General features: G+C 42.5%; 1 protein-coding gene across 2 annotated transcripts; it reads right to left on the reverse strand.

Annotated features, from left to right (window-relative positions):
* Nucleotides 1-300: 300 nt before the first annotated feature.
* Nucleotides 301-12,639, reverse strand: LYZL4 (lysozyme like 4). 2 transcript variants are annotated; one of them, XM_005546757.4, is made up of 5 exons: nt 12,446-12,639; nt 9,160-9,371; nt 8,894-9,046; nt 6,758-6,836; nt 301-552 (listed from the first exon to the last, which is right to left on the reverse strand). In XM_005546757.4, exons 2-5 carry the CDS (start codon nt 9,296-9,298, stop codon nt 483-485), a joined length of 441 nt encoding a protein of 146 aa, XP_005546814.1. In that variant the 5' UTR covers nt 9,299-9,371; nt 12,446-12,639; the 3' UTR covers nt 301-482. The 2 variants fall into 2 exon arrangements, with proteins under 2 accessions (XP_005546814.1, XP_045241191.1); XM_045385256.2 differs by having other exon boundaries at nt 9,160-9,390.
* Nucleotides 12,640-14,892: the final 2,253 nt, after the last annotated feature.

The following is a 14,892-nucleotide window of genomic DNA, read 5'->3' on the forward strand; positions in this document are numbered from 1 at the left end:
TCATAGACATGCAAAGAGGATTCTGTGGTCTCTCCCCCTGTGTGTCCCAGTGTGGACATGCCTTAGCTGGAGGCCCTGCTTGTACCAGCCTCTCCTCCTCTCTTCTTTCCTCTTTGGTTCTACTGTACCTGTTCTTCCTCTTCCTGTTTAGTATTGACATTCATGGACACATCTCCTTTTTCAGATAATTGCCTTCCTTCAATTCCTCCATCCGAGATTAAATAATAATAAATCACAATAATAGTAAATAATAGTGATCATAGAGATAATCATAATCAAAGCAGAGACCTTTGGCCCAAGTTGAGTAACTAGTTTGGTTTATTCTGCATCTTGCATTCCCGGATGAAGCAAACTTTTGTCCTTTTCCACCTGGAGCTTTTAAAGTGGTGAGATCATCAACAGCACTGACTGAAGCAGCAAGCAGAAAAGTATCTTCATTCACAAGATGCAACTGGTGAGCGCTGCAGGGGCCATGCAGGTGGCTACAGCTTGCAACCATCCAGCCACCGCGCCAGGGTGTCGGAGTACTGGCAGTTCCGGGACCAGGTGGGCCTGTAGAGAGAAGTGAACAGGAGGGAGGGGCTCCTCAAAGTCAGAACTCAGGGTCTCCAGGGCTTCACAGCCCCACTCAGGCCATTTACACCTGCCTGCCCCCTTAGAGACTTTGAGTTTGCCACCCCTGTGGTGGGCAGCATTATGAAGTCTTCTGTGCATCTCCAGTGCTGTCTCCATCACATCCTGGCATGAATACTGGTGCTTCCTCCATCCTAGTGCGCACATCAGGCCCCACCTCATTCCATAAACTCCACATGGTGAGATGAGGAGGCTGAACTGTGGACTGTGAAATTCTCCCCCAACCCTGCAACGGAAGTATCATTTGCTTCTCTGAAGTGAGCTTCAGAGTTCTGTGACTTTCCAAGTCACATGATGAGTCTTCGGCAGACCCTAGGCCTGCAAATAGAACCTTTGTCCCCTGGGCCAGGGCCTCTTTCACCTTTCCATGTACCTGCTTCACTCTTCACCTTCCAAAATTCCTTCCGACTCTTTAGCCCCACCTAAGTCAGCTGCATTGAGTTTCTCTAACCTTTTCTCCTGGTGCTTGTAATAGTGATTCCCTCGTTCTGGGTCCCCGTGCCAGCACCCAGGCTTTAGGTTCTCCAGTCCCTATCTCCAGGGTGGGGAGTCACCCAGGCCAGCTTTAAGCCATTAGAAACCCTGTTTGGTCATCCCATCCCTCAGTGGGAAGGTCTCCATGGGTCTTCCAGGTCTCCATGGGTCTTCTCCCTTCCTATCTGCCCCAACCCTCCAGAGCTGACCAACTGAGCTTTGGAGAACACGTGGCTGCCTGTTAGCTTAATAAGAGCTCCCTTTACTGGGAACCTGAGCAATAAGAAGGCCTTGATCTGTCTGGCTTAGCATAGCTCCACTCAGTGCCATATACTAAAGATGGTTTTAGTTCATTAAGGCTTACTCTAGAGAATCAGCCAAGCTTCCACATTAATTGAAAACTTGGACCATATATGAAAGGTATTTCGAACACTCCAAAGATGGTTAACATTAGTAAGGGAACTTTCACTTTAAAATTACAGTCTATTAAATTAGTGATGAAAATGGGTTAATGATTAAATAGTATTGAAATCAATGACTAGCCATTTAAAAAATCTAAAGCTGCATCCCTACACCTCACTTTTTATACCAAAATAAATTTCAAGAAGGCCAACATTTTAAGCATTAAAAACATAAAATCATATTCTATTTTTAATTTAACCAAAATTTAATATAGGGCTTAATTTGTGTGTGTGTCAGCACTGTTGTAATACGTGGCTTACAATTTTGGAGTACAAAAGACCTTTCTAAGAAAGAGATGTCACATAAATCCAGAAGCCACAAAGGAAAAAAAACAAGGGATTTGATTTTGTGAATCTGTGGAACTCTTGTAGGATAAAAATACCATAAAATCAAAATACAGATAACAAACCTGAAAAAATAGTTAACGCAAATAAAATGAATAAGAGTCTAATAAGCCTAATTTATAAAAAACATATAAAAGACCACATGCAGAAAAAAACCATTAACAACCCAATAGAAAAATGGACTAAGAATATAAGTAAACAGTTCACAGAAAAATAACCAATAAACACATGAAAACATGTTCAACTTCCTTTGTAATTTCAACATGCAAAGCAAAACAGAATGATATCACTTTACACACCTCAATTTTCCAAAACTACACAGGTGTTTAACACCTCAGACTGGTGAGCTGAGGAGAAACAGGCCCCTTCGTGCAGTGTTGATGGAGGGGCCCCTTCTCTGAATGGCAGTTTAGCAACTGGTCTCTCCAACGTTTAAATGCACCAAATAGTCTAATAAATTCCCTTCAAGGGATTTCTCTGAGGATACAACTGAAAGAACATAAAAGTTCTAAAAGCAAGATGCTTATGATAGAATTTTGAAACAGCAACAGCAGCAACAAAAATGAAACGAACTAAATTTTCATCATTAAGAGAACTGGCAGATAAATTACCTGCAACATCTATACAGCGGGGCACTAGCAGCTGTTACAGCAATGACAGAGACCTTTAAGTAGTAATAATACCGATTCGTGAGCTCTATTAAAAGATTAGAAAAAGCAAGGAGCAGCTCAGTGTGGACACTGGAATTCCATGTGTGTTTTAAAATATCTGTGCATACATTTTTCTCTGATTTCTAAGAATATTAACACCGGTGACCTTGAGGAGGCTGCTAAGAGGGAAAGGGTTTATTTTCATTTTTAAAAATAATAAATAGTAAATTTAAAAATAAAAATGTTATGAATGACTTCAGGGTAGTGGCCCCAAATGTAGCCTCAATTTTTCAACAAGCACATGGGGCATCCATTATGTGTCAGGCACAGAGCTAGAGGCTGGAGATATAGAAGCAGGAAAAAAATCTCTTGTTGAATTTTTTAGGTTGGTGCGAAAGTCATCACGGTTTTTGCCATTACTCTTAATGTCAAAAACCATTACTTTCAATGTCAAAAACCACGATGACTTTTGCAACAACCTAATAGTTCCAAAGTACCTCGAAGACACAGAAAAACAAAACAAAACAGAACAAAAAAAGCAACAACAAAAAGGCTCGGCCTCTGAGACAGACATAACCTTCTGGATCAGATTCTGGACAAAGTCTCTGCTGCCTTCAGGGCCCATGATTTATAGTAAGGAACACCACCTATGCTTCCACTAGTGAAATTTGTCCACCTGCAGGCCTGTCCTTTCTCCCCCCACCACCCTACACTGACTCTGCTCAGAAACCCTGAGTTAGGACTCACTGGAGTACTGGATAACTATGCTTTGGTTGCCTTCTACACAACCAGAGCATAGATCTTCTGTGTCACCCATCCCCATCTCTTTGAGTAGCCTGGTGACCTGAGGCTTGGAATAGCACAGATCCAGGATTGAACATATTGCTGTGACCACAAGTAGGTTATTCTACTTCTCTATGCCTTGGTTTTCTCATTTTGAAAATGAAGATAAGAATGCTCACTGCAGAGGGATTTGTGAGGATTCAATCATGATGTGCATATAAATGCAATCAGTTAAGAAATTGCAGCTATTATTATAGGATTTCCTCTATTGTAAGACATCTTCTATTCTAAGATTCATCAATGATTTAATAACAGCTTTGGGGGCATAATACATTGATTACAAAATAAAGCCTAGTTTCAGAAATACTAAGATCTGAAAAATTGTGCCATCTGGAACTTAGGAAATATGACATTCTTTCTAGATCTATCTGGAGATTACAATGTCCAGAATCAACCAGGCAGGTAACTCCGTCCTTATTCAAGGAAGAGTAAAGAGGATAAAGCTAACATGGGACCTATGGGGAAATATCACAAAAAGAAAAGGGGGCATCGTAATAAAATTTCTTTATTAATTTTTTTTGAGACAGAGTCTCGCTGTGTTGCCCAGGCTGGAGTACAGTGGCACAATCTCAGCTCACTGCAACCTCCGCCTCCCAGGTTCAAGTGATTCTCCTATGTCAGCCTCCCAAGTGGCTCAGATTACAGACGCATGCCACCACGCCTGGCTAATTTTTGTATTTTTTAAGTAGAGATGGGGTTTCACCATGTTGGCTAGGCTGGTCTTGAGCTCCTGACCTCAGGTGATCCACCCACCTCAGCCTCCCAAAGTGCTGGAATTACAGACATGAGCCACCACTACCAGCACATCATAATGAAATTTATTATGAAATAACGTACTGCAGGATCCAGAAGTAAATTTTATAGAACTGACATCCTCAATAAGATGTCACCAGATATGACCTTTGGAAAAGTCATGGGAGTTAAGAGACACTAAAAAAAGACAATAGTTTGAATTTTTAAGGCAGATGGATAAGCTAACACAGAATTGCAAAAAAGTAAATAAAATGTAATAACCAAAACTCAGCACCCATTCATTATTAAAAAAAAAAAACTTTAACAAACTAGAGATGAAAAGGAACAGAATCTGATTAAGAGTATCTCCAGATACTTAAAACATCACATGTAATGATACAATATTGAACTTCTTTACCTGTGAGACTAGAAATGAGACAAGGATGCCACCATTGTCACTTCTATTCAACAGTTACTGGAGATCCTAGCCAATGCAACAGGGCAAGAAAAAGAAAGAAAGGATATTGCAGAGCCAAATGTGAAAGATAAAACAATAAAGCTTTTAGGAAAAAAGGAGAATATCCTCAAGACCAAGGAATAGGCAGATATTTGTTAAAATAACCATAAAGGGAAAGCAATAATAAATTAGACTACATTATGACTAAGAACTTCTATTTATCAAGACACTCTGGAGAAGGTAAAAAAAAAAAAAAAAAAAAAAAAAAAGAGCCAAGCATGGTGACATGTGCCTGTTGTCCTTGCTAGTTGGGAGGCTGAGGCAGGAGGATCACTTGAGGCCAGGAGTTCCAGGCTACAGTGAGCTATGATAACGCCACTGCACTCTAGCCAGGGTAACAGAGAAAGACCCCATTTCTTTTCTTTTCTTTTTTTTTTTAGATGTCTTTTATTAAAAAAAAAAAAAAAAGATAAAAAGGTAACTCACAGAATGAAAGACAGTTGCAATACATATATCCAACAAAAAAACTTTATCCAGAATATATAAATGTCTCCTACAAATTAATAAGAAAAAGACAGCACAATAGAAAAACTGACAAAAGATTTGAAGAGGCACTTCACCAAAGGGGATATATAAATGGCCAATAAACATTTTGAAACTTCATCAGGAAAATGCAAAGTAAAACTACAATGCAACACCACAACACAGTCATGAGAATAAACTGGAAATTACCAAGCGTCGTTGAGAAGGTGAAGCAACTGAAACGCATAATTTCTGATGGTAGTATACATTGATAAAAATCCCTTTAGAAAACTGTTTGACACAATATGCCAAATCTGAAAATACACTTATTCTATGACTAGCAATTTTATTCCTTGGTAAAAACAATAGAAATCCTTTTACATTTGCATTCAACAAAAGGTAAGTATAGACTGTCCATGGCAGCACTAAAAATGAAGAAACTACCAAATGCCCACCAATAGAGGAATAAGTAACCTGCGGTGAATCCACACAATGGAATACCATATAGCAATGAGAATGAATTGCAACCACACGCAAAAACATAAACAAATGCAACACTCGGTGAAAGAAGTCAGGCATACACCCAAACTCTTGTAAGTTTTAGACTTTTCTAAGCAAATATCTGGCTAAAGAGGAAATTAGAGTTGCAGTCATTTTGGCAATAAATATACAACAATCAGTTAATATACCAAATATATAAAGAGCTCTTTCAAATAATATAACTTGAATTTTAAAATAGGTAAAGAGCAAAGATGAAAAAAATTACAAAACAATAGTAATATATAACAAACATGGGAGAAAATGCCCTAATGGGATATCATAAAAGACAAAAGAAGGTAAGACAAAATTGTTATTCGCTTTTTTATTTTTTATTTTTTTTGAGATTGAGTCTCACTCTTTTGCCCAGGCTGGAGTACAGTGGCGCGATCTCGGCTCACTACAACCTCTGCCTCGTGGGTTCAAGCAATTCTCCTGTCTCAGCCTCCCAAGTTGCTGGGACTACAGGCATGCACCACCACACCCGGCCTTTTTTTTTTTTTTTTTTTGTATTTTTAGTAGAGACAAGTTTTCACCATGTTGGTCAGGCTGGTTTTGAACTCCTGACCTCAGGTGATCCAACTGCCTCCGCCTCCCAAAGTGCTAGGATTACAGGTGTGAGCCACCATGCCCAGCCAGTTATTCACCTTTAAATCGCAAAAGTTTCATGATTGGTGAAGATGCAGTAAATCTACATTTTACTAAACCCTTTAAACAAATACGGGCCTGCTGGATTTCACAACATGCATCAAGAACCTTAAAGGTATTCAAAAACCTTGTAGGAACTTATAGGAAAGAAACAATCAGAGATTATCATAATAAACACAGATTTAGTTTGAAGATGTTCATCCTAGCATTCTATAGAACCCTAAACAAGATTTGGGTGAAAAAAGTACAATTCAAGGCAATTTCTGATAATTGTTTCCTTCCCTCTGTGGCCTTGAGGTTGTGGAACTCAATGGTTTTCTGCTACTTACCTTGGTGAGTCAGAGCCTTTTAGTTTGGCACTGCAGATGCGCAACAGCCAAGATTTGGCCAAGATTCAGATTAGAGATCATGAGTGAAAGTCGTTAATACAGGCTACATAAAAATGTATGACTTACCATGCTCCCATCCCTTGTTTTCCTTTTACAATGGTCTTGGCACATTTAATTGTCTTCTCTAAATTAGGATTCAGTAAAGCTGTGAGGAAAATAAAATGGAAGATACCATGCCCCCATGTGACAGCTAAGTTAGAGTGATATCAGGGAAGGTACAGGGTGCTCACATCAAAGAGTCTTCCAATAATAAATCAATCCTTAGATTTTTATTAGACAACCCTAAGGAGGTAGCAGGATGTAGTCATCTTTTTACCAGATCTATTGATTTTTTAACTTGTAATTCTCATAAAATTTTTTCCATTAAAATATATTGATTAGGCTACAGAGAATCAGCTGATGCCCAGGATCATGACCTGTTCTAACTCTTTACTTAACCTATCTGTATCCTTGTTCCGCTTTTAGCCTCTAGGGATTTTTCTTACTTTCTTGCCAACTCAGTCTGGGACTTTAAAAGAATTGTTTTTTCTTTTCTTTGTTTACATTCTACCTAACGGGAGAGTTTCTCAGGATATACAGTCCACCATATTTTTATCACAACACACAGTACCACCTCTATTACAGACAGATAATTTTATGTGTCTCCCATTGGATTCTGGAGAGATGGAGATAAGATAGATAGATAGATAGATAGATAGATAGATAGATAGATAGATAGATAGATAGATTTCTGCCTATGAAATATAAATTACAGACCTACCATATTTCTCTTTTTGCATTGGCTACCAGGAAGCTCTGGGTGACACTGGATGTACCATCATTTCAATTTAAATTAAATTAATTTAATTAATTTTAAAATGTTATTAACTTACACTTTTAATGTGTATGTCTCCTCAACTAGACTGTGATTATTATAATTCACTAAGGGCCCTGCCTGGCATTTTATATACATTATTCCATTTTATGTTCACAGAAACCCTAAGTTGTTAATGTCCCCACTTCACAGATGGAAGGGCTCTAGAAGTGACTTATACAAGCTCATGTCGTTCTTAATGGCAGCAGCTAGGATTCCCACCAGGTTCCCACAGAGTTCCTGTGCCTTTTCCTCCTACTTTGCGGTCCTGCCTCTCCTTGATTCAGAGAACTTTCTTACTCCTCTCTGGAGCTAAAGGTCAATCATGGGGCCCAACACAGACAGGTACTCCCCAGGCCACATGAGAAGGCTGCAGGCCTTCACTCCAACCCCTCCACTCTGTCTCCTAAAGACCCAGCTCAGAAGCCACAGGCTCTGGAATGGTTCTCACCCATCAGCGTGGAGGGAGGTTTGCTCATTAGGGAGGATGCTGGGGTGCTTAGACAGAAAGACTGCCTCAGATGTGAGGGAGACCTGGCGCAGCTGTGTAGCCTCTTGGTTTAGCCCCAACTCAGGAGTCGCACTGCTTAGGTCTCCCTCCCAGCTCTACCACCGCACAGCTGTGTGGTTTGGGGCATATACTTATCCTCTCTGGGCCTCAGTTTCCCCATTTGTAGAATGGGGATAACAGTACCCACCTCATGGGTATTTAATTAGATTTATTAGATGAATTAATTAGATGAATACTTATAAAGGGCTTAAAAGAGTAGCTGGCAGTTAACAAGCACTAAAATGGCAACTCTGTAAGGCCTGGCACTTTGTAGGTGCTCAATAAATGCTCATGCAATGAGTGAATCCTGGCAACCACCTCCCCTTGATCACAGGTACTTAGGACCACCTAAAAGCAGTGGGCAAGCTCCCCTTGGCATGCCCAGCTCCTGTCTCCTCCCAGTAACCAGTTCTGCCTTTCAAAGTGGCAGCAACTGCCCCCTTAAAAAAGGGAGAGGTGGCCGAGCGTGGGTGAAATCAGGCCAGCTGGGGCCCTCTGCTCCCAACCTTCAGGCTTCGATGCCTGCAGCCTCCTCTCAACTTCCCAACACCTTCTCTGCCCATTTCAACAGGGGTCTCCATCACTTCATCCTAGGTTAGCCTGCCTGACTCCCCACAACCTGATCTCGCTGTGCCCTCAGCAGTGCAATGCTCAGCCTCCCAGGGACCCACGCTGGATATGACTCCTGCCACGCCCTCTTCTTTGTAAACTTTGTAAACTCTGGCCATCTGGAAGGCAGGCCTCTGACACAGCACCACAGCCTCCAGTGCCCCCGCACAGAATGGAAAGAGAGACTTACCGGAACATGACATGTGGCAGCGGTTCCTGCCATGGTCACCACACCAGTCACTGCCACGAATCTGAAAGAGGCCAAAGCCAATGTAGCCATCTTGTGTGTTCTCGTAGATGGCCATGGGGTTGAACTTGCTCTCGAAGTAGGCTAGGCACACCCCTAAGATGGAACAGAAGGTGTGTGACTCTGAGGACAGCTGGAGTTGGGGATGCCTGGCCAAGGAAGGGAGGGCAAGGAGGTGAGAGGCGGGAGCACTAAGGGGGCCTACTCACAGTTCTCAAGACTATAGCCCTCAAAATAATCCAGGCCTCCATCGTGGAGTTTCTTAGCCACTGTGCAACGCCCCAAGATGTAAGCACCACTTGGAACCACCAGGTAGCCAAGGAGGGAGAGAACCACGGATGCCTTCATCTTCTCCAGGCTCCTGGCAACTCGGGGCAACGGTGGCCAGATGAGTGAGCAGAGTCACAGGGACACTGGTCCTCTGAAGGGAAAGAAGGGCACTGTGGGGCTGGGGGTGGAGCACACTTCAGTGTCATCAGAAAAATAGGAATCTCACCTGGTAAGCCATGACACTTCTTCCCATCCTAATTCTCTGCTTCGTGTCACTGCAAATCTGGGACACCTGAAACTCCACCCCTTCTCCTCCTCTTGACCTCCTATTTTCTAAGGAAATTGCACTCTTGAGGCCCCCCTCCCAACCCCAATTCTTTCCATCCAGCAAAACCCATTGACTCCTTCTGGGTTTGTATCTCACTCGTTTCACTCTGACATTGACATTAGATACAGATGCTCATGACCTTTCTTCCCTTTATTGTAAAAGTAGACTTTGGTGATTAAATACATCTTGGAAAACGGAAAAGAGAAATTAAAAAAACAAAAAGCATCATGGCCCCACCACTCCAGCAGAACCACTACTGACCTGTTGAGTTATGTCCATTACCACCTCTTATGCGTCTTATTCCCAGTTGTGTCTTTGTCCTTTACACAGTCTTGTCCCTAGATTTTCTATAAACCAAACTCCCCTGAGTTTTTCCCTTGCTGTCCATGCGATGAGACAAGCCCAGACCTGCCACATACTAGCCAGGCAACAGACAAGTCATTTAGCCTCACAGTGCTTCTGCTTCCTTGTCTTTAAAAATGGGGTCACTTGGGAGGGGAAGGCACTCAGAGAATGGACTCTTGAGTTTAGCCTTCTCCATTTCTTTTCCATTTTAGGTGGCTGTCACCATCTAAACTCACAGCAAGCTGAGTCATAGCCCAGCCTTCTCATCTCCAACCCTCCGGGCCAACTCATGCAGGTGGTGTTTTCTACCATGACTGAGAAATGTCCCCAAAGCAGGTACAAAATGTCACTTGAAGAACACTGCTAATCCCCTCTTCTTACCACAGCAAACCCACAGTTGGCTTTCCAAGCCCTGCGTGATCTGGCTTTACCCCCATCCACCCTTTATCAGGACCAATCTATTCAGTAAACTCGGAATTCTCATGGCGCTCCCTCTCTGGATGCCTCTGCACCTCTCCACTCCGTTCCTCTGGCACCCGCGCCCTCATGCATGGTTCTTCCCAATGCACAGGGCCCTACCATGCCTTTCCCCATTCAAATGTTGCTCCATCTTGAGGCCTTACCCCAGGTGCCAACTTCTTGGACCCTGATGGATCCTCCATAAAAGTTCCATTTTCCCTCTGAGCCCCTATTGCTCTCAGATTTTTTCCATGACCCCCTGCAGGTGATTGTCCTGTTTTGTGCTCTATCCCATTCCTCAGACTAGAATGTCCAACTGGAAATTGGAACTCATCTTCCTCCTGGAATACCTCATAGCCCCTAGCACTCCATCGTTATATATCAACTGGACAATTCATTGCACCTTCCTGTTTGTCACCATTCGCAAGTGCATGTCCTCCAGGCTGTATACACCTACACCAGGGGTTCTCAACCTTGGCACTTGGGCTGGAATATGCTTTGTTCTGGGAACATCCTGTGCATTGGAATTGTTTAGGAGTACACCTGGCCTCTAGATGCCAGTAGCTAGATGCCCTCAAGTTATGTCAGACAAAAACGTTCCTGTGGGACAAAATTGCTCCCTGTTGAGAAATGTCTAACTTGGGCAAAAGTTAGAAATAAGTATATTCATGAATTAGAAGAATTATACTTCAAACGTTTGTTCAAACTCTCAAGCTGCATGATTAGTTGCAGACGTGACCAGTACACCAAATACAGTATCTAGGAGGGCCTTGCATTTAAGAGCTCAGACTTGGGAATCAGATTGCCTGGGTCCAAGTTCCAGCTGTACCCCTCAGTGGCTGAGATATCAGCGATCCCATTAGTGATCTTAGACAAATTACTCAACCTCTCGATTCCTCAGTTTCCTCCTCTGAAGCACAGATTATAACAGTACTTAATTGTGTTGATTTGAAGAGTAAGTGGATTAAATATGCACAGCACTAGATTTTACTTGCGAACATTTTTCTTAGCTCTGGTTGCACCCCTGTCCTTGTATACCTATGTATCAACCCTGTAAGTTGTGCACATGTACCCTAGAACTTAAAGTATAATAATTTTTAAAAAGTGACTCTCAGTGCATGTTTCATTTGCCAACAGAGCAAACAACATTTTCTGGTAATGTCTGTCTTCCAAAGGGCAGGCCTCATCTCAACTCATAGAAGGCATACTGAGTCCTCTCCTCCCCTCTCCCGCAGAAGCCAGTTCATCAGGGTGTGCCATCTACACTTCTTCCAGAACCTATTCACCCGTCATCTTCTTTTCTGCCATCTTCCTAATCCAGACCACCATCATCTCTAAGGTGGAGGTTTTCTAACTACACTCCTCTACTACATACTCCTCTCTGCTCCCCTAAACCCACTGCCCACACAGCAGATGGAAAGGTGTTTTATAAAGCATGTGTCCAGTCACATCACTAATCTCCAGTGGATTCCCCTTGCACTTTGAATAAGGTGCCAACTCCTCAGCCTGGCTGACAAGACTTTCTGATGCAGCCACTGAGCACTTCTGCAGTCTGAATTCACATCACTCTCTCCTTTGATCACCTTCACTCTGCCATAGTCACCTTGCGCGTTTCTTTTCCTTGAATATGCCAATTTCATTCCCCTCAGGTCCTTTGCACCAGCCATTCCTTCTACCTGGAACATAACTGCCCTGACCACCACATATGAACTCGCTACCTCAAAGAAGATTCCTTGATCACTGCCCCATCAAAAAAGACGGTCTTTATTTTCTTCATACCATTAATCAATATCAGGAATTCCATTGTTCATTTATCTGTACACTTGCTTATTTTCTCTCTCCCATACCTGAGTGTAAACACCAGGAATGCAGAAACCTGGTCTGTTTTTTTCTCTTCATTATCCCCAGAACTTAGAACAGAACCTAATACAGAGTAGGTTCTCAATGAAACTTTGTTGAATGAATGAGTGAAAACCTCCTCTTCCCAACTGAACTGTCATCAAATGAGCAATAAGTGAATTTGTTGATGAGCAGCTCCTGCAGCTGGGTGTTGTCATGCCCGTTACCCTCCTGCCCGCCATATACCCGCCTACCAGTCCACCAGCCCTTCCAAAAGGAGGCTTTTGGTGCCTTTCCAAGGGGAGGGGAAGAACAGCCACTGCAGCAGCTTCGACGTGTGTCACAGGGAAGTTGCTCCACCTACATTTGGTTCCCTGGATTTTTCAGATGCTACTTCATTAATCATCCACTTGTCTGCACCCAAGAGTTCTCCATGACGTGCTCTTCTAGAACCCTTTCTATGACATCAGTTGCTATGCACCAAGATATTCTGAAAAAGGGAAGGTCTGTCACCATCACATTTGTATTAGTTTTCTATTGCTGCTGAAGTACATTACCACAAATTTAGTGGCTTAAACAACACAATTTGTTATCTTAAAGTTCTATAGCTCTGAAGTCAGAAATGGGTCTCACAGGGCTAAAATTAAGGTGTCAGTGGGGCCGTGCTCCTTTCCAAAGGCTTTAGAAGAAGATTCATTCCCTTGCTCATTGAGGTTGTTGGCAGAATAAAGTTTCTGCAGTTGCAGGGCTGAGTTCCCTGTTTCCTTGCTGGCTGTTTGCTAAGGGCCATTCTCAGCTGCTGAGCACTGTCTGCATTTCTTAGCTCTGTTGCCTTCCTCTATCTTCAAAGCCAGCAAAGGTGAGTCAAACCCTCTCACACTTTGAATTTCTCTTGCCTCTTCTTCTGTCATTGTATCTTTCTGACCCACTTTTCTTCCTCCCCTTCCACGTCTAAGGACTCATGATTAGATTGGTCCAGCCGGACCATCCAGGGTTATCTCTGCTTCTCAAAGTCTTTAGCCTTAAACACATATGCAAAGTCTCTTTTGCCATTCAAACTAACATAGTCAGAGGTTCCAGGGGTTAGTGTTACTGAACAAAAGGGATTCAATGCCTTGGAAGCCAACACTATGACACTGGGTGTTTGAGAAAAGGCTTTTTATTGAAATATAAATATTTAATTTTAAATATATTGTCAATATATTGTCGATTTCCAAGGAGACAGCAATGTCAACCTCAAATCTATCACCCTGCAATGCAGTATTTTTATTAGAAAGAGTTTAGGGAGTGAATTTTAAAATTAGTAGGTGATTTGGTGGAAGAAAGGGAAGGGCTGGAAAGTCCTGGGTCATGTGCAGTTATCTCTTCATACTATTTCATGGGTCTCCTGTACAATTTTGGGTATTAACTTTAATATAAAGTTAGAAATTTAGTCTGTGGCATCAGCAAGCTTTTTCTGCCTAGACTCCGGTCGGCCATCTTGGTTCCAGCTGATTTCAGCCAGTTCTTTTATCTCATAAGGAGAGGTAGTTTCAGTATTTCAGCAAGTTGTTTCTTTTCTTACCTGCCATGCTGCAAACTCAAGAATTTCTGTTAGTCATTGGTTCCTTTAATTCTTTGGGGCATGGCTTCATTAGGACACCTTTGGGAGATCAGTATTCTGCCTGCTACAGCATTCTTCTGGGCCCCCATAGGACTGCCTTCTAGGTGGAATAGTGGGAGAAGCCCTTATTTAGGTTTTCTAGTCACCATAGGGCCATGGTCAAGGACATCCTCTCTTGGGGCCTGGGCAACTTCATCTGTGACTTGAGGGCATCAGACTAGGTTATCTTTAAGATCCTTTTCAGCTCCAAAAGGTAAGAGATATTGAGATGATTGAGGGCAAATTGGCCTTTTGAAAACACAGTAGTCTTTCTGGCTGACTCAATTAGAACTGGTAATTAGTCGATTAATTGAAAATTAATAATGTAGAGAATCACAAAAGAAAAACTAAAACCAGGCCATAAACACTGAGGCTTAAATCCATACATGCCTATTTTCTCAACAATCTTTAGTGTTGGCTCAGCTGGAGACTGGTTGGCAGAGAACCAAGGTGTTTTCACAGAAATCAGTTAATCGAGAAACATTCCATCTGCAGAAACTCCCACCTCTGAAGGCATAATAGCAGAAATGTTCCCCTCATCCACAGTGGTAGACAGTTTGCAAAAACAAAAAAAAGGGCCACAATTTTATACTCTTCTCTGTATCCGTGCCCCTTGGCTTTGTAACTTAGCTGCTTCCATCAAGGGCTGCCATCCGCTCCCCACCCCAGGGGTTGGGTTGGCCTGTCTTGCTGTGACAGTAGATCACAGTGGAATGAGGTGGGGCTGATCCTAGGCATCAGGAAGCCTGGTGGCCTTTGCTCACCCTGAGCTCTACCTCCACCACATGAACATGCCTGGCCTCATCTTGCAAGACAGGAGTGGCACCAGTCACCCCTATTGCTACAGTGGATGACAGTTAACTGCCACACATGCAAGATCACCCTGCGCTGGCCAGCCCCCAGCTGACCATAGATACATGAATGATGACAGCCATGATCAATCAAGTCCAGTCAAGACAAGCAGAAGTGTTCAGTTAACCCTCAGCCTAGTAAGTAATGATGAATATTTCTTGCTTTTAGCCACTGTTGTAAGTCTGGGGTGAGGAGGTTGTTACACAG

This window comes from Macaca fascicularis, chromosome 2 (genome assembly GCF_037993035.2).
Source record: "Macaca fascicularis isolate 582-1 chromosome 2, T2T-MFA8v1.1".
Lineage (NCBI taxonomy): Eukaryota > Metazoa > Chordata > Mammalia > Primates > Cercopithecidae > Macaca > Macaca fascicularis.